This window comes from Schistocerca gregaria, chromosome 2 (genome assembly GCF_023897955.1).
Source record: "Schistocerca gregaria isolate iqSchGreg1 chromosome 2, iqSchGreg1.2, whole genome shotgun sequence".
Classification (NCBI taxonomy): Eukaryota; Metazoa; Arthropoda; class Insecta; order Orthoptera; family Acrididae; genus Schistocerca; species Schistocerca gregaria.
Genome location: NC_064921.1, coordinates 245,641,479 through 245,663,308, shown reverse-complemented (window position 1 = coordinate 245,663,308; position 21,830 = coordinate 245,641,479). Strand labels below are relative to the sequence as shown.

Sequence of the window (21,830 nt, the reverse complement as noted above, 5' to 3'; positions counted from 1 at the left end):
GGATGTCACTACCAATTTGGATTGATTTCACACAGATCAAGTGATAGTGAATCTTGCATCTTTGTCTTGCTGAAAGCACAAGTGACCAGTCCATGCTCCTACACTACCTGGAATACATGACAGTTGCGCCAGTGACCTGTCACAACCACTTACATGCACACTCCAGCTCTCACAAAAACTCAGTTTCATCAACCCTAGTGCACCAAAAGATGTTGGCTCTCCACTCAAGGTCATCGCCACGGCAAGGAGCCTTGTCCAGCTGAACCAATGGACTGTCCATCAGCGAAGGGGTGAGGGGGGACAGGAGGGGGGAACTTGTAGCAACCCTCTGTATTTTCTGGTCCAATTGAGGCTGTGGCCTGTAACAACCTTGTGCACTGTTTGGCGCACACTCACTTGTGTCATATCCAAGTTCTAGCAACAACACGTTAAATGTTTCCACATCATCCTTGCATATCTCTGTGAGGATGATGTGGCACAAATGAATAGGCAGCTGTGTAGTACAGACGTGGATCAACTCCACTGGCCTGTATGCTTTATACGGGAACAGGTTGCAATAAAACATGTGTTTGAATAATCACGTGAGACATGAGAAGCTGGACTGATTCAAGCTTGGCAACAGGATAGTGCTGTGCTTCACATGATCCTGTGACACCTTGAACTGATAGACTGACAGACAAGCTTGTTGAAAATCTCTTACTTAATTACAGTGTTGCACAGCTGACTTCATTCGTACGGTGGGTTCACTTTCAAGATAACTGCTCAAGTATTCAATTTTGTGTGCTTCAGCCAGGCAGCTGGGAAAGAAAACTGAAACTGTTCCATGTAGGCCCTGGGCTAGATCATGCTGCAAGCGTTTCTGAATACTTCAAACTTCCTCACAAAGAGGAAATGCTTGAAACTGAATCCTTGCATTTCCTCCCCATGAGACTGTTTGCAAAGATTCCTGTTTCTCTCCCGCCTGCCCCCAATAACACTTTCTTCTTTGTTATCACATTCCTCATCATGGCCTGACTCGAGGTTCTGCCTGTTTTTTTCTGGCACTTGCACTTCAGTGTCACACCTGAGGGGTTCCTCCACGTGAGCCACACATTTTTGCAGTTTGTACGCAATATCTCTGTGCCTCAGAGTTATCTTATATGTCCCTGCTGAAATTTCAACAGAGAGTGCACCTCTTTGGTATCACTGACAGCTAGCTTAGCAACCTCATCCTTCTGTTGCTGAGTCTCATCAGCACTAGTGAGCTTTATACTCTCAAACTCCTATTCAAGTATGTGAATCACCTGGATACTGTCTGCTACATGGCCCTTAATGGACTCAGGACACTGTGCCCCAGCTTTTTGACAGTGAATAACTCACTTGCTTGCACTGGTACTGCTCTTCTAATGCATGGAAATTCCCAACAAGCCATTCCTCTCATGTCTTATTCTCTTCACTAATGTGCAGCTGCTCCACTTCTAGGATGCTGGAGTGCTGCTCCACTAGCTCAACTTTACCCTCAAGTTCAGTTACAACATTGGTTCACATTTTCAGAGCAAGATCATTTAGCTTTTCATTAATTTTGTCCCCTAAATTTTGTGATATTTTTGCATTATTGTCTGGATTTTACAATGTCTGGAGATAATATATCATTGTATTTTTCATATTCTTTCATCAAAACTTGCATTAGCTCTGCCATACTTAACTAATTACTGGCAACAAGACTAATTGCAGGCTCAACAGTGTCCTCACTCTTACACTGGGAATTCTGTCCTACATTTTGATCCTCAGGCTTGGTAAGGAAAGCCTGTAGCACACTTTCCAAATTTAGAATTGTGGCATCATTGCTAAAATCTGGTTTGGCAAAATGCTCACTTTCTTGTGTGACCCAGGATGAACTCAGTTTCATGTTCTCTACAGTCTTCAGCTGATTGACCTCAGAAACTAGGACCTTTCCTTGTCTGATGTTGCTTTCTAACTTGTTGCATTAAGTGCTACTCTTGGAATGGTTATTTGTATCCATATTCGATAACCAAACCAGCAAAAAGTTACAAAAGGAAATCCCTGAACACAAATACTTTTACCCACAAAAATACAAATAAAATTAACATGCAAAAGTTACAGGAAACCTAAGCTAAAAAGTAGTTACTCAAAATCTAATAATACAAGTTGTCCTCACATACAAGTTACATCCCTATACAATGTGATGAAATAAGATAAGAAAAAGAACAATCAAAACAGAATTTACAGTGGAACAAACATCTTGAGCAGTATCACCATTATAATGCCATACTGAGTAGGATACATCTTATTTTCAAAATCAGCAGTATAATAATCAGTTTCCTAAACCTGAAGAGGAAAATCACTCAAAAACACTGGATCATCTGTACGGCACAGCTTTTGTAAACACAGCTCAGCTTTATGACCATGCCTGTGGCAAAAGAGGCATTGTGGGCTTCTTGGTGTAGACTGCAACCATAAACTCCGATGGACTCACTGTGGGCTGAGCATAGACTGACTGAGCACAGATTGATAGCAGTGGCACTGGTTATATTATCATGCTGATGAGAACACCCCATCTGATTGATTGGCTGCCAGAAGCTGTGATGATTGTATGCTCTTTGGCTCTCTGCATAACCTGATGTCATCAGGCAGTTGATTGGTGCCTATGCAAGGTGTGGCAATGTAGTTCCATTGGTTGCAGTGCCCTGTTGAGGAACCAAATGACGTTTTGACTTTATGTAAGATGAATCAGCTCTTAGAATGACCATTCCTTTTCCAGTGGCATCAAGTTTTTCCTGTAGCCATTTCACCTTCGATTTCCTGCGCATCATATTTATTTCATTCCTATGCAGCTTGTATTACTTTATTTCTCTTTTCCTAAACATTTTTGTACTTCCTTCTTTCATCTATCAAGTTCACTATTTCTTCTGTTACCCCAGGTTTTTTCACAGTTACCTTCCCAATTTCTGTGACTGCCCTTTTCAAAGATGTCTGTTCCCCTTCAGCTGAACTATCTACTGTGTTATTCATTACTGCACTATTTACAGCCTTTTAGAACTCCAAATGCATCTCACTGTTACTCAGTAGTGCTGTATCCAACTTCTTTCCACATTGATTATTTCATGTGATTCTCTTAAACTCCAGTCTATGCTTCATCACTACTAAATTACGATCTAAGTGTATATCTGCTCATGGGTACACTGTAGATACATTTGATTTTGGAATCTCTGTCTTAGCACAATAGTTATGTGTCATTCAACCCACACCATCTGATGAGAGCTTGCTAAAGGTAGTATTTTGCTGCAGCTTCCTGCCAAGGCAGCTGGAAGTGACCACCAGCTGTTAGTGCCATCAGTTACTGTCTGTATATGTTTTCAAAACTGCTCACAACTGCAGCAACATAACTTTGTTTATTACTTGCCTTTTTATTAACTTTATTCAGAACTCATTTTATCCCAGAACATTGCCCTATGCCTTAAACAGGAGGGTTCTCCAGTACTGAAGGGCTTCAAGTAAAAGATACATTTCAGAAATATTTCTGAGAGCCTAAAAACTAATGATTACAACTGAGAAAGGAACATATGCTCTAACTTTGAAAATAGAGTGATTCTGAACTATTATTACTACTAAAAGCAGCTATTGTTGTAGCCTGAATATTGTAAAACTATGCACTGCAATAGTAAGAATAAGGTCTAAGGGTACCTAAACAATGTTTTTTCATTCCGTCTGTGATCTTCTATCACACGTCCATTGAAAGCACATTCCTGAATCCATATGTTTGCAATCATACAGAATAAGATAATTACCCACAAAAACTTTACAAGTTGTTCACCACTGTTAGCATCACAATCTTTTATTGCCATTACAAGATATGATGCTTACCGCATTTACTGGAGCCAGGAGCCGATGTGGCTATCACTGCTACTTCAGGAGTCAAAGCTCAGCAGTTGCAAGAGACAGTTGATGATATCAAGATAGTTGGCTGCCAAGCAGTTCCAGCAACAATTGATCCCTTGCTTTGGCTAGACAACAGTAGACATCTACCAGCCATGACTGCAGCCACCACAGTGGGCAGTTCAATCAAAATAGTATCTGCAGAAGTCAAAACTGATAAATCATACCATTTAATAAATTGTACATGGGGTTCCTGGCCCATCCTTACCCTCAGGAGGTGAAATGTGTAGTACTCATACTTCCAGTCGATATATAAAAGTACGTATACACTTCTTAACTTTCAGAACTAACAGTTCCTTTCTTGAGGAGTGGAGATGGATGTATTTGGAAAGGTTAAAAAGAGGGGCTGATCTCTTGGATCCTAGAATGAGAGAGACCCACTTTTAGTATGTACAATGGTACACAAAAATGAAGAAGGATGTCAGAGAGGTCAACATCACAGATTGGTAAGCACTGTGCCAGCTTCAGTACATAAATGATGAGGACAGAGTGAGATGCAAAGATAGATTAATGGGAACAGAAATGAATGGTGCAATGAAGAATTATGTAAGAGAAAAAAAAAGAAACATTTTATGAGATTAAGGACATGGGGCATTGGGATACAATGATGTGTTGGAGGGCGAGTTCCCATCTCTGAAGTTCATTGCAGAAAACTAGTATCAGATGGGAGTACTCAAATAGCTTGTGTGGTGAAGCAAGTACTCTGGTCCTTTGAATCATGCTGTAGAGCATGCTCAAGCTTCGTTTCTGCAAGGTAGACATTTGTGTGAGCTGAGGTTAAAATGTATAATAAAAGTTTTTAGTTTCTAGATGGGCACAGTGTTCCCATAGACAGTGTGGCTAGAGGGTATACTATGTCAAGCACATGAAGATGGGTCCTAAAGGTTCAAAATGCATTGTGCTTATTGTTACTACTTCTCAATTCATTGTTAATGACAATTTAGCTGTCATTACACTGCAACAGAAATCTGAACATTTGCTGTACATCAAGTGCTAAGTAAAACAGGTTACCTCAATGTTGATTGCCATTGATCAAGCAAAACTTACCAGGACCAAAACTAGTAACACAAGTAGTCATAGAACATCTTTTACAGTGAAGAATACATCAAAAAATTGAGGTTCATTTCAATGTTTGAGATGATGATGACATTACACATTCTAGGTGCTGCAAGGATAGTAGTAGTTTCTATTTCAGGACACATAGACAAAAGCTTACCCTATAAGCCAACAATAATATGTCACAAGAGGAACAGTACTCTACTGTACTTCCTACACTTTGTACGTTTCTAGAATGGAAATGAGCTCTAACAACTGGTACAATGGAAAGTACCTTTTGCCATACTCTTCAAAGTGGTTTGCAAAACATAAATTTAGATTGTATCTAGTGTCACCGTGATGGAGGTCAATAAGAAACATTATATGCAACACAGAAGAGGGCTGGATCAGTTCTTTCTGAGAAAATATATTAAGAAAATATGAGTGCAAGTGGGAAAACAGCCATTACTGTATCATAAATTGAGGATGTCCCAGGAAAGGCAACTTAGTGACATATAAAATTAATAACAGTCAGCAATAATGCATCCAGACACAACTTTAATAAAGACCACACCAGCTCAGTTGTTGGGTAACAATTGTCACTGTCTAGGAACACCTGCACCCGCCATTATTATGGGAACCAGGAAGGTAAAAATAGGAACATCAACACCAAGTTCATTAAAAATATCAGGGGGTGTGAAAGGTAGCCAGATGAAAGATGCAACTGAAAAGATTAATTTCATTCTGTACAGGGTAAAGACATATGTGTTGATCATTTTGTGTCCCACAACTATGAACAGGGTGTGAACAGCATTTAATAGCATTTATACAACTATCATCTCTCTCCACTATGCACTCTAGAGTGCATTACAAGGTAGATACACCTACAGGAATGAACTGAATTTTTCTCATAATTTGTGGATTTTGTGCTTGTGGTTCATTACAAAACTTTATAATTTAGAGATCACTGTGGGCAACAAAAACCAGTAATTGTATAGAAGGCTGTTTATTAGTAGGTAAACAGCATTCTACTTTTAAATGTGTTTCTTTCCATTATTACTAAAATGATCTGTTTTTGTTGCTAATATTATTATCTACAAGGACATGCTGAGAAGTAATACCTCTGAACTTTTTATACCACAAATCTTAAGCTTCTTAAATCAGACAAACATTATTACTATTCTACATTTTATTCTTTATGTGCTAGCATATGCAGCCATCTGCCACTAGAGGTCTCTGAATTGTAGTGTATAATACGGTGGTGTGTAAAGTAACTGTGTCAGCATGTGAGGAACATTGTGCTGTAATAGAGTTTAGAATCTGAAGAGTTTATGCATGCATGGAGCACCCTCTCCTTCAGCATAACAATGCTAGACCACACACGAGTGCTGTAACATCTGCAACAATCTGGCACTTAGTGTTCACTGTCATCAATCATTCTACATACAGTCCCATCTTGGCCTCATTCTATTTTCATCTGTTATCAAAACTTAAAGAAAACATTTGAAGACTTCACATTGATAGTGATGTTATGCTCGCAGAGGTGAGATTGTGGATCCTTCAACGAAGTGAAACATTCTACTATGCCATTGCCAACTAACTAGTCTATTCTTGGGAGAAATGTGTTTGTTGCCAGAGTGACTATCTTGTAAAATAAATATGTAGACATGAAGAACAGAGATGTAGAATGTTAATAATATTTGTTTTATTTAAAAAGCTTTAAGAGATTTCACATTAAAAAAATTTGGAGGTATTGCTTTCAGCATGGCTTGTATAGTGATAAACCGTCTTCTATGATGTGGCAAGACAGCTTACAATATTTACTTTATATTACAGGATACAGTGGTGTACATAATTGATAACACCCCAACTCTGACAGGAAATCAATTATGTAGTGTTCTTCTGCAGGACTTAGACTGTGCAGAGACTGAGCCTCCATATGAATGGACAGTTGATATTGATCTGGGTGAGAAACCACAGTATGTTCCACCATCAGATCCAGCGGTATGTTTCAGTACTCTTTACTGCATTATAATATATACTATTCTTAATAGATCATTGGGGGAGAAATATACAACAAATATCCCAAAAATTCACAATCACATAAATTTATTCACATCAGTTTTTAAGGAATCACAATTATGTTCTGAGGTCCTTTATCATGATATAATACTGTCAACAAAAGTAATCCACTTACTGAAATCATTGCTCATATCTTGACTTTTGGTACACAACATATCTCATAAGAAACATGATGATATGGACAGCCTACAAAACAGATAACTGATTCTTGGCTTTGGTTTTTCATTTTCCTAGCTCCAGAACCCTGTGGTAGTTTTGAAAAGATTTTGTAACTTTTTGCTTCAAAAAGCATATGCCAAATAACAGATGTCTTGATTAAGGTCAAGCTTATTAATACAGGAAATAGATTTACATTAGACCCTACCTGCAGAAGTAGGTAACAGAATTAAGAAACACAGCAGGTGTAATAACATTGCTTGTTGCTTCACAGCTTTGCACACATTTACCATAAAAGCATACCAACAAACAAACTAAATAGTATTATATTTAGCAACATGGTTGGCAAATGTAAGAGAAATGTAGAAATTAAGTTATTATGAATATGTTGATTTTTTTCTGTGAAGCAATAGTAAGAGAAAGTATGCCAGAACTGGGTAATAAATATCAGTAAAGCAGTTAAGTGCAGGACGTACTGTTGTCATTCATGATATAAAGTAGCTGAAAAAGAATCATAATGAAGATGACTGTGTTATTTTCATTACATATGTACACAATAATATTTGTAATCATTTATTTTATTTTATTTATATTCGTATTCCTTAGATCCTTTAATGGCTGTGAGATGCTAGGATGTGGAACGAAAATAGCACAGTTATTGAAATCATTGCTCATACCTTGACTTTTTGATGTACAATTTATCTTATAAGAAACATGATGGTGTGGATAGCCTACAAAACAGTTGAAAATCAGATCCTGGTTTTGTAGCTGCATGGTACGTTCTACTACTTATGTGGCTTATCTGTTACTCAGCACCTCCTATTTACAGAAATGATTAGATTTACTCACTCAGAAGTTTGTTGTGTATTGCTTAACTAAATGGAATGACCTTAGTGAAAAATAAATACTGAAAAGGGTAAGGTAACCCCTCAGCATATAAATGAGACATTGAATGGCTGGCAGACACATAAAGAAGACAGAAACTGTTTCAAAGCTTTCAGACAATGTCATTCCTTGCAGCTTTTCTTAAGTTACAACAAGTTTAGCAAAAGTTTTAGTCTTGTTTATGTGCCTGTTGAGAGTTAAAACACTTCACACAAGTCCAAAATGTTGGTAGACGTTTTACACATAGATTAAATCTTACAAAAGGTAAAAGCAGTAAGCAGTCACTGTTAATGGTGTTACTTATTAGGCATAAATTGCACTATTATTTGTTTGAAACAGATATTCATTGTCTGATGGCTGTTCGTGTTTATAATTCCATTTAACTGATATGTTAAACATGAAACTTGTTCTCTTCAAGACTGGGCTGAAAGTCTTGGTTTGGTGGTGTCATCAAAAATGGAAATGTTGACTGCTTTCAAAGATTTCATATTTTGCAGAGTAATAAACAAGATTCAGTACAATTATGAAGTTTGGGAATACATGTATATACATCGAATTCACGAAAACTGGTGTTCTTAGACAGCTACATCACATGAAGCTACAGGAAACAAGCAAATACAAAACGGAGTCAGTTATTACATCATTAAACACTAAAGACTCCCATGGTTATGATGAAATTTCAAATAGAAATATCACAAATTACGAAAATGATAGATTGCTATTCACAATACAGATGGCACATTAAGTTGCAGGCAGGCACAATGAAAACAATGTTACGCTCTCAGCTTTTATCCAAAGTTTTCTTCAGGCAGAAAGGAAAACATATACACATTCACAGAGCTTTTTTTTCTAAAAGAAAGTTTGAGGATACTCCAGCATTGGATAAAACACAGCAAAAATTACTTATAACTGAAGCATGAGATACCACCCGTCTGTGTTTAGCCATTTAGCCATGATGTCATCAACATGTCCAAAAAAAAAAAAAAAAAAAAAGGATAGTAGTAGCAGGACCGTAGAGACATCTTTCAGTAGCTCAGCATTTGAGCGTATGCATATCAGTTTAACACTACCATCGCCCACTGTTAGCAGGCGAGGGCATTACGTGGTTGTCAAACTGGCTGCCAGCAATTCAGTTGTCGAGAATGATTGCTGCAGCTTCAAAATTCTTGAAACAGTCAATGACATAGCTTTTCCCACCAAACACTGCACAGGTATCGTTCGTATTGCAATTACCAACATGAAAAAATGAAATAAAAAATTTACATCCATGAAATAAATCTTTGGCACTCTTCCAAGATCGCAACATAAAAAAAAATTACTTTGTCAGAGAAAAAGTTTAGGGATACGCATCCCCCAGCGTTCCCCCAGAAAACAGCACTGCACATTCACACAAGCAGCCACACCTCATGCATGCATGACTGTTACCTTTGGCCACTCTGACCACACTGTACTGTTGTGTTGAATGAAAGCATCAATTTGAAGAGGGGCAGGGAAAGGGGGAAGGGTTGCAGGGTATGGGTGAGGGGAAAGAAGAGCACTGTCTGGAAAAGCATGCAGGACTAGAAGGTGGCAGAAAAAGGCTGCCGTGTGCAGCGTCGGAAGGCTGTGGGGTGGATGGGGCAGTTAAAAGGAGAGGAGCAGAGAGGGGAAAAGACTGGTGGGTTCATTGGCAGAGAGCAACACATGATGAGGGTGAGGGGCTGTGAATTGGGAGGAGGTAATGGGACAGAAGGGATGGAAACTGTTTCTGTCCCCTTTTTGTTGTTGACAATATTGATTCATTCAATATAAATTGCAACATTGATTCAGTGAACACTAAACAGAAAAATGATATGCACATGGATAAAAGTTTGTCATGCATAGAAAGGTGCACGCTGTTCAGCAAGTTTAATGGTCAATAGACATCTAGCAGAACTTTTAAAAAAATGGCAATAAATCCAAAATATTCATACCCATTAAACTTTAGTGAGGTTCCTTCTGCTTTCTTTTCTCTGAAGTTTTCTTTTATAGCCAAGTCCAGTACAGGACACTTAGCCACACCAGTTCTTAACAGTAACCTTATAGGAGATAAGTGTTGACAACTTGTGATGCCTACTGGTGATATACAGATGCCCCGCCCACAAGACCACAACCAAGTAGCTTTGACTTGTCGCAGGGATAGCAGTACCCTGTATCCCACACTGTAAGTGGGACTGGAAGAAAGTGAATTAAGGGTCATGTAATAAGTTGTTCTTCACATCTCTTATTAACTTACATACAAAAAGGCTGAAATACTTAGGTGTTTGTATGCGTGTGTGTGTTTGTGTGTATGGGGTTGGAGGTGGGGGGCAGGCAGTGGGGGAGGAGGGGAGTTCCTCTAGACTGTCTGTAACTCAAAAGTTCTAAACATATGGATTCTTGTTTATTATTTTGTGAAACATGAACCTCTTCGAAGACAATGAAGGAACTTTTGCCACCACAAAAATATCACACACCACATGTTCAGCATAAGCTACATGTAATTCTAAACATGAACAGCCATCAGTGGTGGTTTAACTGTTGGTTTGAAATCAGTAATGGGATATTAATTTTTGACATGTAGCATTATCAACACTTGCTGGTATTATGTGGACAGTATAACATGGCAGTCAGCCACAACTGTAAACAAACAAGAACTTGCACTGCCCAAGGGGTGAAGAGTGGTGTGGAGGAATAAGCTCCACCTCCCTCTGAAAGGGCTGCCACCCTATGTCCATGTTCTGTGCCCCCATTATAGCAGAACTGACACATCGATCATAGGGATCACTGATTCCTTTTCTCATGGTGAGAGTCTCATTTGAGCCCCATTATGTATCAGTATGATTCTATTCACTCACTTCAAAAAGGAAAAAATGAGCAATCCACAATGCAAAGCAAATTGGAGAACACAAAGCATTTTGTAGTGGCTACAGCAGTACAAAACACTCCCCAACCAAAGCTGCCCTGATTCAATGTCTGTATAATAGCTGTTTTTAGTTTTTGTAGAATTAGCCTTGTATCTTTACAAAGAGATGATCTCACAAAGCCCATTTTTAACAAAATAGAATAAGATTTATGTACTTAAAAAATATCACAATCCTTTAATGAAAGACTCATAAAAACTGAGTAATCAGTCAGATTAGAATACAGTATTTACACGAGGACATATCATTTCATACCAAATGTAGAAAGGGCTTAATAGCAAACAAGCCCAGAGAAAATTGTTTATCTCTCAAAGTCCTTTGCTGGCGCCAACAAACACACATCTCTTGTGCTATTCTTTCTCTCTATCTCTCTCTATCTTCCTCTCTCTCTATCTATCTATTTATCTTCCTATCTCTCTATCTATCTATCTATCTATCTGTCTGTCTGTCTGTCTGTTTCTCTATCTATCCATCTATCTATTTCCCTTGTGTGTGTGTGTGTGTGTGTGTGTGTAAGTAAGATAAAGGATTTTATTGAAAAGCTATGTGATTTTTCATCTTTTTTAAGTGCCTGTCCTATGCACATTTTCTCCCAGTTGGTGAGTGGTGATTTATTCTCATACACATATTTTATTCTGTCCTAGACTTAGAATAGTGTTTTACCTTTAAACACACATGTTTGTCATTTGCATTAATCATAATTTCTTAAAATGATGATATAATGTTTTAAATTTACAAACATCGCCTAATTTACTGCGGTGAAATTTCTCAGTCATATCCAGACAATGTGCATTTTGCAGGAGGGTGAGGTTCTCACAGTGCTCCATATAACAGATGCTCACTATGATCCAATGTACTCACCGGGTGGCATGGCAGCATGTGACGAGCCGACATGTTGCCGCAGTGATCAGGGTGAGCCACCAGATGCAGCATCTGCTGCTGGTTACTGGGGTGACTACAGGGACTGTGATATGCCCTGGCACAGTGTGGTGTCTATGCTTACAAATGCTGTCACACAGAATCCTGTAAGTACACGTTCCCTTTTTTTCATAATTTGAGAATAAAAATGTGCAGGAATAGAAATAAAATTTCCACGTACTGAATAGAAACAGACAACACCAAGCAATAGGTAAATAAATATTAATGACAATAATGGAAATATTGGGCAGAATAATATCTAAAATAAAGGAAATTTAACCATTCACCTATAGCTGACTGATGTGTGGTACATAGAAACATGCAACAGGAAACAGGATTCACATTATCTTTCAAGCTCTTGCTCTTCCTCTAGCAAAAGTGCTCACATTCTTACACACAATCACACAGACACCCAGAACAAGAGCTCAAATCTAGTGTCAATACTGTTTTATGTTGCCTATTTCTGTGCACTACACATCAATCAGCCATATGTGAGTGGTTGTCTTTTCCTTCTTTTACTTATAAATGTTAATAATTATTAAGTTAAATAAGTATCAAAACACCAATATTTCACTGAGGTGTATACACAAGTAGAAAAGGAAATGAACTCTACTGTAGCATTTTCTATTCAGTCGTAAACGAAAACCTTCATTATTGGTATATTTTCTGTTACACACATGTTTATTTTCCTACAGATTATTTGTTGCTGGTTTCTGATTCCACTTGCAATATGTTTGATGTTTCCTGTTAAGTTATAATTACACATTGCAATATAAATCAAAAGAAGTGACAGATAAAAGATATTCAAAGTGTACCCAGCTGTAAGTTCACTTCATGTATTAAGTCCATAGTGATAGCCATTGCAGATGAGGTTGAATCAAACTAGGCAATTCATTCTGTTTCATGTTGTTGTTATCATGAGATCCCTCAAATCAACCCAGACATATTTAAATTCCCAGACAAATGTACATGACTTCTCAATCATCAATGACCACATCAGAAAAAAACTGACAACATTAATGAAGGAACTGCAATTTTATTCTCTGCGCTCAGACATTCCTTTAGAAATGAACACTGAGACATGCTTCCAATGTTTGATTTGTACAGGAAAGGGTGTGAGGATAACATTGCTTCCACTTATGTTCATAGGCCTTTGCCAAAAGACAACAAATGATCTCTAAGGAAATGAAAGAATTCTGATTGGCTTACATATTGCTATATTGCATCTGTAACTGTGCATCTTTTACTATTTATGAATTACAAGAGAGAACAACCACCAGCAAACTAACATAAATAATGTTCCTAAATATCAGGTAGCAGCATACACCAATAAGCTTTTGGAACCAGAAGTCAATTTAGTCAATTAAATGGAGGTTGCCATTGTAACAAGAAGTATTATTCAGGAATTAAATTGAAATATTAGGCAGGGCATGAAGTGAAACAAAGCTAAATGAGACTGTATGAGAGTAGAAGCCTCAATGAAGTATTGACAACGAATTACTTCCAAGAACACTAGTCAACATGCTTCTGTACCCCAGTTCAGATTGTATACATTCTATAGCTCAGTCACAGTAAAGTCTAGTAACACTAATAAAATACGTGTAGCAAATTTAAACAATTGAAACTCCAGGTTTTAAGGAAACAAATTTGTTTACCAGAAAAATTAAGTGATTGGGAGAGAATCAAGAACAGTGAGAAATACAAAGGCCAATCAATATCAATACTTTGGAACAAGTCGCTCCTTTGTGGGGACTTAATAGAAAGATAAGAGGGGAAAAAAGTGTTTGGGAAAAGGTAATTCAACCAGTATCAGAATAAAGACGATGTCCATTAAATTATGAAGAATTTTGGTGCCATTAACCCATAGATCCATGTCTGAGGCATGTGTGTGTGTGTGTGTGTGTGTGTGTGTGTGTGTGTTTGTGTGCACTCACGTGCATGAGTGCCTGCATACTCATGTGTGTGCATGATAGAGAGAGAGAGAGAGAGAGAGAGAGAGAGAGAGAGAGAGAGAGAGAGAGAGAGAGAGATCTTATAATAGGCTTCTCTGTTTGAACAGAGATCTGTTGGCAGAATTTGGAAAATTAAGTTCACTCAAAATCAATACTAGACATTGTAAATGTAGATGGTGAAGTGTCCTGTCTGTTATTTTTATTACTGTCCCTCATATAATGAACAGCAAATGACTTGGCAAGCATACAATTACACATCATAGAATGTAAAAGATAGAAAAACCTGAAGCTCTTAATTTCAATGTTAATGAATCACATTTCTTTGTTTTGTGTACCAGTATTAAAGCAATCTCCAGTTGTGAACACTAGCAATTATATAACTTCATTATGAAAGTGAGAATTTGTTATGGAATACAAGCAATGGTGTAGTCACAATGCACTTTCACAAATTAATTATTTGTGCAGCAGACTTGTCCATCTATTTTTGTGTATAAATTAAGACAGAGGGTGTAGAGCTAGTTATTGTGTAAATGTTATTTCACTTTCTTCCACTCCTGTCTACAGTATGGCATACTGCTGTGGGAAAATTCCTAAAGAGCTATGTTTATTTTCATATGGCAGAAGGCACCTAGATATATAGGATCACCATCCAGAAAATTGTGCAGAAATCACTTTAAATTTCCTAAAGTAATGACAGCACATAGTAAAAATCTCTTTGTAATTTTATGGAAGGAATTTATTTTCAGTGCCATTAGTGGAGATTTTGAGTAGTTCAGTTGTACAGAAAATCCAGAAAGGTCAATCAATGTTTGGTTTCTAATTCACAAGAATGTGACTCAGCAGTTTCTCCTAATGCCACAGTGAGGGACTACATAGTTATCCTTCTCTGAATTCATCTTGCAGTTGCTGTAATATTTTAATGCCAGTTTTTCTCCCTTTATTAAACAGTACAATTTATTCTGGTATCAAAATGGCAAACAGTGACAAAGAATAAACTCTATTATGGTAAGTTTTTAAAAATTACATGTACTGATAAAACCTACCATTGTCCCACTGCTGTAAAAATAAAATAGTGTTATGTGATAATAAACAACAGGATATCTTGTGAAATTAATTTACATATGACAGTTTTTGCAGTGCAAGTTCTGACATTCTTTGTTCCACAGGACATCAATTATGTTTACTTTACTGGTGACATCATTGACCATGGAGTGTGGCAGACAAGCATACAAAGGAATAACGAGTCATTCCAGCTTTTTTATCCAACACTGAAACAGGCATTTGGTGAAGCTCCTGTTTTCCCAGCATTTGGCAACCATGAAGCACATCCTTTCAACCAGTAAGTCTGCTTTCCAGTATATCAAAAGGATCGCTAAATTTAGCTATTGTAAAGACATTTTCAAAAGTATAATCACTTTCTCTAATCCACTGAGGCAAGAAAAAAAATGTTCATTTGAACTAAATTTGTAATATATTCAATAGAAACTTAAAAGCTATATCATTCTAAATAAAAAAAAAAAATAAAAAAATTTTGGAGGCAGATTAATGCCCTCTGAGAGCACTCTGAATGTTTGGGAGACAACATAAGGATATTCATATTTGTCATTTGATCAGCAGAGAGCAGCAGTGAGCACATCACTTATAACAATTAAGTTTATTTCAGTCAAATGTTCCCATAAATTCTTTGATGGCTGAGGTGGTTTCAACTGATAAGTCATTTTCAGTCGCTTATAGATACCTCTTGGCTGATGGTAGTGTCAGAACATGTGAGCTTCCTGCTAGAAGACTTCTTCTAATTCCTTGACTAGGTATTTACCACATTATTGACAGGGAGCAGCAACATGCACATTACCTTTAACAATAAGATTTCAACTATAAGGCTTACAGAAATGTTGACTCCTCTCCTGTTGTGATGCATCCACCAACCAAAAGACAGGGTAATTATAATTAAAGTTAAACTTTCAAACTGCTGTAGAATGACATCAAATTGCAACAGAATATTATCGGAGAAGGGGGAAAATGAATGCAGAAGAAAAATAAATAGTTACAAAATGTCGCAATAGATGGCGCTGTAAGAATCGTAATTTAATAGTGGTTGACTAAAAATGACAAATGAATCATACAAAAATGCCTAAGGCGTACTTTTGTCATTAGACAAACTGTATTACTCAGTATGTATGGGTGTACAGGTGTAATACTGTTAGTTACATAAGCCCATCCATCACAGCAAGGTCATAACACATCAGACAAGAAAAATCAGTTTTTAATTGTCCTGAGGCCAAAAACTGCACAAAAAGCATCATCCACATCAGTTTTTAATTGGCCTGAGGCCAAAAACTGCATAAAAAGCATCAATCAAAATCAGATAAGATTATTAATTTCCATGTGACTGCAAAAAATATTCAATTTGTTGTTCACTGTTTTCTGAAACAAGTTGAAATCAAGAAACAGCATGTTCAACAACTGTGTGTTTCCGGCATCATGTTCAGAATGTGTTGTGCAATGCTTGCCTTCAATGCAGAAAAGTTTGCAATTGGAACACTGAACAGAACATCTTTCAAACAACCAGAAGTCATGCAGATTAAGATCAAGTGATGGGGGTGGCCAGGCTGTAGGGAAATGGCAGCTGATGATTCTAGCATTTCTGAAGTGCCGCTTCAGCAGCTGCTTAACTGGATTTTCAGTGTGCAGAGGTGCGCCATCTTGCATAAAAATGATCCCATCCACACTGCTGGAGAGCTGGAATGATGTGGTTGCACAAAAGACTTATTAGTGACAGTACAGGTAACAGGACTGGAAGCACCTATCTCTTTGAAACAATATGGTCCTATGATAAATGATGCTGTAAACCCACACCATACAGTGACCTTTTCAGAATGAAGTGGTACTGGTTGATTTGCATGTGGATTTTCCGTTGCCATATCCAACAGTTCTGTGTATTGACATATCCTGTCAGATGGAAGTGGGCTTCATTGGTCCACAAAATCTTCCACAGCCAATCACTGTCCACTTCCATGTAAGCAAGAAATTCTAAACAAAAGGCCTCTCTTGCCAGCAGGTCAACAGCAAGCAACTCATGCACATGGGTTATATTGAATTGACAGCAAAGAAGGATGTTTTGTAGGATTTTACTGTGCTCATGGGTATGTCCAATGTTCGGGCAATTCTCCGTGCACTACATGGTTGCACAATATCACTTGTCTCCACCTGCACTGCCATGGCCACTGCTTCCACTGATGTCAAATTAATTCATTTCCTCACTCTATCAGGTTGTGCACCAAAAGAACTGGTCTTTTCGAATTTCTGAATCATTTTCTCCAGACCCACACTAGTCATCGGACCTATGCCTTTTTTTTAACCCTTCAGTTTCTGGAACTTCTGCAGAGTGATGTGTGCACAGTCATCATTCTTACAATACAGCTTTAAAAGCAGAGTATGATCCTGCATTTAGACAGTCATGTTGAATGTTGCAGATGAAAAAGGAGGAAAAGCCATGTCCTGGTGTGTTTATACCAACTTCAACTTCAAAGGATCATACACATAACAGGTGTTTTCATTTACATATTCTGACGCATACACCGCCATCTATTGATCAATTTTCACACTATTTTTTTTCTTGTGCCATATGCTTCCTCCGCTTCTCTGATAATATTCCATAACAATTTGACACCATTCTGACCAGTGGTGTTATTTCTACAGCATTTTGAAAGTTTAACTTTGATTATAATCACCCTGTATATCTATGGGCTACAGAAAGTGAGTTATCATGCAAACCCAGTTTTACTTCTTAAGTAACAGATCCCAGTACATTGTCCTCAATGGTGAGTGTTCATCAAAGGTGAGGGTATCATCTGGAGTGCCCCAGGGAAGTGTGGTAGGTCCGCTTTTGTTTTCTATCTGCATATATGATCTTTTGGATAGGTTGGATAGCAATGTGTGGCTGTTTGTTGATGATGCTGTGGTGTACGGGAAGGTGTCATCATTGAGTGACTGTAGGAGGAACTAGATGACTTGGACAGGATTTGTGATTGGTGTAAAGAATGGCAACTAACTCTAAATATAGATAAATGTAAGTTAATGGAGATGAATAGGAAAAAGAATCCTGTAATGTTTGAATACTCCATTAGTAGTGTAACGCTTGACACAATCACATCGATTAAATATTTGGGCGTAACACTGCAGAACGATATGAAGTGGGACAAGCATGTAATGGCAGTTGTGGGGAAGGTGGATAGTCATCTTCGGTTCATTGGTAGAATTTTGGGCAGATGTGGTTCATCTGTAAAGGAGACCGCTTATTAAACACTAATATGACCTATTCTTGAGTACTGCTCGAGCTTTTGGGATTCCTATCAGGTCAGATTGAGGGAGGACATAGAAGCAATTCAGAGGCAGGCTGCTAGATTTGTTGCTGGTGGGCTTGATCATCACGCGAGTGTTACAGAAATGCTTCAGGAACTTGGGTGGGAGTCTCTGGAGGAAAGGAGCCATTCTTTTCGTGAATCATTACTGAGTAAATTTAGAAAACCAGCATTTGAAGCTGACTGCAGTAAAATTTTACTGCCGCCAACTTATATTTCATGGAAAGACCACAAAGATAAGATAAGAGAGATTAGGGTTTGTACAGAGGCATACAGGCAGTCATTTTTCCCTCATTCTGTTTTAGAGTGGAACAGGGAGAGAAGATGCTAGTTGTGGTACGAGGTACCCTCCACCACACACCATACAGTGGATTGTGGAGTATGTATGTAGATGTAGATGTAGATGTATTTTACATGAGCACTGAGCTGCAATAAGCTTTATTGCTAACATGGGGATGTAGTACTGGATGATGGATTTTCACTCAATGACTATACTGCAGATATTATATTGCAGTTTATATGCATACATCTTACTCCTCTTGCAATGTGTCAATGCCTTCTCCTGCAAGTTAAGTTACATTATGTGTATCCTGTGTTCCAAACTCCTATTAACCAAATGGCTGTTCCCATATTTTTTCATTTCTCGAAATGTAATAATATATACAGGGTGTCTCACCTAACTATGCTACCTCAGATATCTCTGGAGTAACAACAGATATTCAAAAATGGTTTTCACCACCATGAATGTACGGCAGGGGCTTAGGAAACTAAATACTATGCAAAATTTTAAAATATAAATACATGCTATTTTCAACCCAAACTTGTGTATTTTTAAATGAACACCCACTATTATTTTATATGCATTCAATAGCATGAAAAATCCAAAAATAATGGTGTTGGTTGCATCACAATATGTCAATTACGTACATTCCAAGAAATTGTGAAGCAAAGTTGATGCTTGAAATAAAAGAAGCAGATAGCTAGCACACATCCTGAGACTCAAGCATGCACCTCATGCTGCCTGTGTCAGGGGCTCGCACAATGGGAAGGTATGCACAATCCACAAAAATAAACAAGTAACACATCCAATGCAAATTTAGGTTTTTCAAATTGTAAATGTATGTTTATTCTAGCAAAATGGCAACAACTAGAGCTACCGTTAGAGATAACACACTTGAATTCACTTTGCTAAACACATTTACTAGTGTCCTATCACCCACAGAAACTGTATTGTTGTGCTTTACATGTAGCATAGAAAATACACCCACATCTTGACCAATGAAACTGTGTCACATCAACATATGTTCGAAGAGCCCTCCATTTGCATCAATACATGTTTGCAGATGGGTAACAAGAGAGTGTTGCAAAGATTGTAGAGTTTCTACAGATATTGCCACACACACTGCAGTAATACAATGTTGCATATAATGTACTGTTATTGGGGGTTCTTGATACACTCTGTCTCTCACTACACCCCAGAGAAAGAAGTCTGATGGCGTAAAGTCAGGGGACCATGCTGGCCATCGTACAGTACCTCCCCACCTCATCCACCTATTTGGAAATGTCACATTGGAATGTCTCTGGCAACTTTTGCAATGTGTGCAGGACACCCATCATGTTGGAACCACATTGGTAGATGAGTTTCCAATCCTAGATCCTCCATGAGGAGTGCTAGAGTGTGTTGAAGAAATGATGCATATCGCTGTCCATTCAATGTTCCACAGTAAAAAATAGGGACCTACAATACAGTTAGCAATTATACCGCAACAAACATTGACACTCCACTGTCATTGATGAGCAACTTGGCAAATCCAGTGGGTATTTTGCACAGACCAGTAGTGCATGTTCTGCAGATTCACATTACCGTGATTTGTAAATGTAAATGTAAATGTAAATGAACAACATATTGCTTAGGAATACTGGATTACCCTGCAACTGCTGAAGTGCAAAATGACATAATGCAATGAGGGATTCAAAGTCATTCCCGTGGAGCTCTTGGTGCAGTGAGATACGGAACAGGTGAAACCGATGCTGATGTAAGATTCTGCACACACTACTGTGGCTTATTCGTACACCTCATGCAATTTCTCATACACCCACCTGAGGATTGTGCACTACAGCAGCCAGAACAGCAATACCATTTCTATTGACAGTCACTGGCGTTATACATCAAAGTTTTGTGGGTGCCCAGCTTCCTGTTTCCGTGAGTGTCTTGCAGATGTTGCCAATGGTCCAACATAACAGACACCGCCAAACTGGGTAGCCTTCAGCATACAGTGTCACAGCTGCAGTTGCATTTCTGGGACATTCACCATAAATTAAAATAATATCTAGTTTTTCTTCATTACTGAAGGCCGGCATATCGACTAGATGATGGCAAACGTAACAAGCCACAAGAACAAGTTTTATATGGCAACGTATGTGAATTACATTAGAGTATGAGTGCACTTCAGCAGACCAGATTAGGAGACACTTGTACACTGAAGGTAGAATGTGCCATGGTGATATTGGTATGTTCACGGCAGGATACAGGCACCAGTGCAGGCAACCCCTGCTCTGAGCACAGTACTACATGCAATGCATTATGTCGGAAACTGTGACACCATTGCTATTCTTTACAAGCCACATATTTCAGAACTTATGACGTTTAGAAACGTGAAACCAAGTGTGTTACCAGTGATTGTACATCTGGTTGTCATTTCACAACAATAAACATTATGTGCAGGACGTCCATCATTCTGAGACAGCATTATTTGACACATTATAAGAGGTGGATCAGTTCAAGAAAGGTACAGCTCAAGAAGGGGCTAACTATTCCCCTTCAGAAGTGCCATTAATGAAATATGGGCCAATGATGTGTTGTCATACAATATCACACCATACATTAACACTCCACTGAAGTAGTACATCAACCACATCATGATTACTGGTGGTGTGAGGTGCACGCTTGAGTCTCAGGATGTGTGCTAGCTGTGTGTTGCATTTATTTCAAGCATCAACTTTGCTATGCAATTTCTCGGTATGTAATTGATGTATTGCGATGCAACTAACACCATTATTTTTGCTATTTTTCATGTTACTGATTGCATACAAAATAATAGGTGGTGTCAACTTAAAAATACACAAGTTTGTATTGAAAATATTATTTGTTTACGTTTTAAAATTTTGTATAGTATTTGGTTTCCTAAGCCCCTGTGGTATGTTCATGGTGGTGAAAACCATTTTTGAATATCTGTTGTTGTTCCAGAGATATTTGAGGTCGCAGAGTAAGGTGAGACACCATGTTTATGAATATCTAACACTGATTATATAAAAAACAGTCAAAGTGCTAAATTGTTAGTGCTTTTGGTCAATATCCCATCATCGGACACTATTTGAAGCAGCAGCACCTGAATGGTATCAGTCACAAGCTGAGGAGAGGTGTATCATTTGGGTTTACCTTGAAGCACATGTTTCTGTCACCTTAAATCTGTCTGACAATGGTCTACCAACCAAAAGTGCTAATACCATTAACATTATTTTTTTGAGGCTTTTGTGACAGACTATTTGTAGAAATGGTTCTCAGGTGAGACAGCAGATGTCAT

At 38.0% G+C, this 21,830-nt stretch overlaps 1 protein-coding gene across 2 annotated transcripts in view; it reads left to right on the top strand.

The window, feature by feature from the left end:
- Window positions 1-21,830, top strand: part of LOC126336779 (sphingomyelin phosphodiesterase-like) — a 338,554-nt gene that overhangs the window by 265,634 nt on the left and 51,090 nt on the right. For both annotated transcript variants that reach the window (XM_050000797.1, XM_050000796.1), the window contains exons 4-6: window positions 6,808-6,975; window positions 11,816-12,040; window positions 15,052-15,224. In XM_050000797.1, coding sequence (XP_049856754.1) covers window positions 6,808-6,975; window positions 11,816-12,040; window positions 15,052-15,224 — 566 coding nt within the window. The remainder of the gene's footprint in view (window positions 1-6,807; window positions 6,976-11,815; window positions 12,041-15,051; window positions 15,225-21,830) is intronic.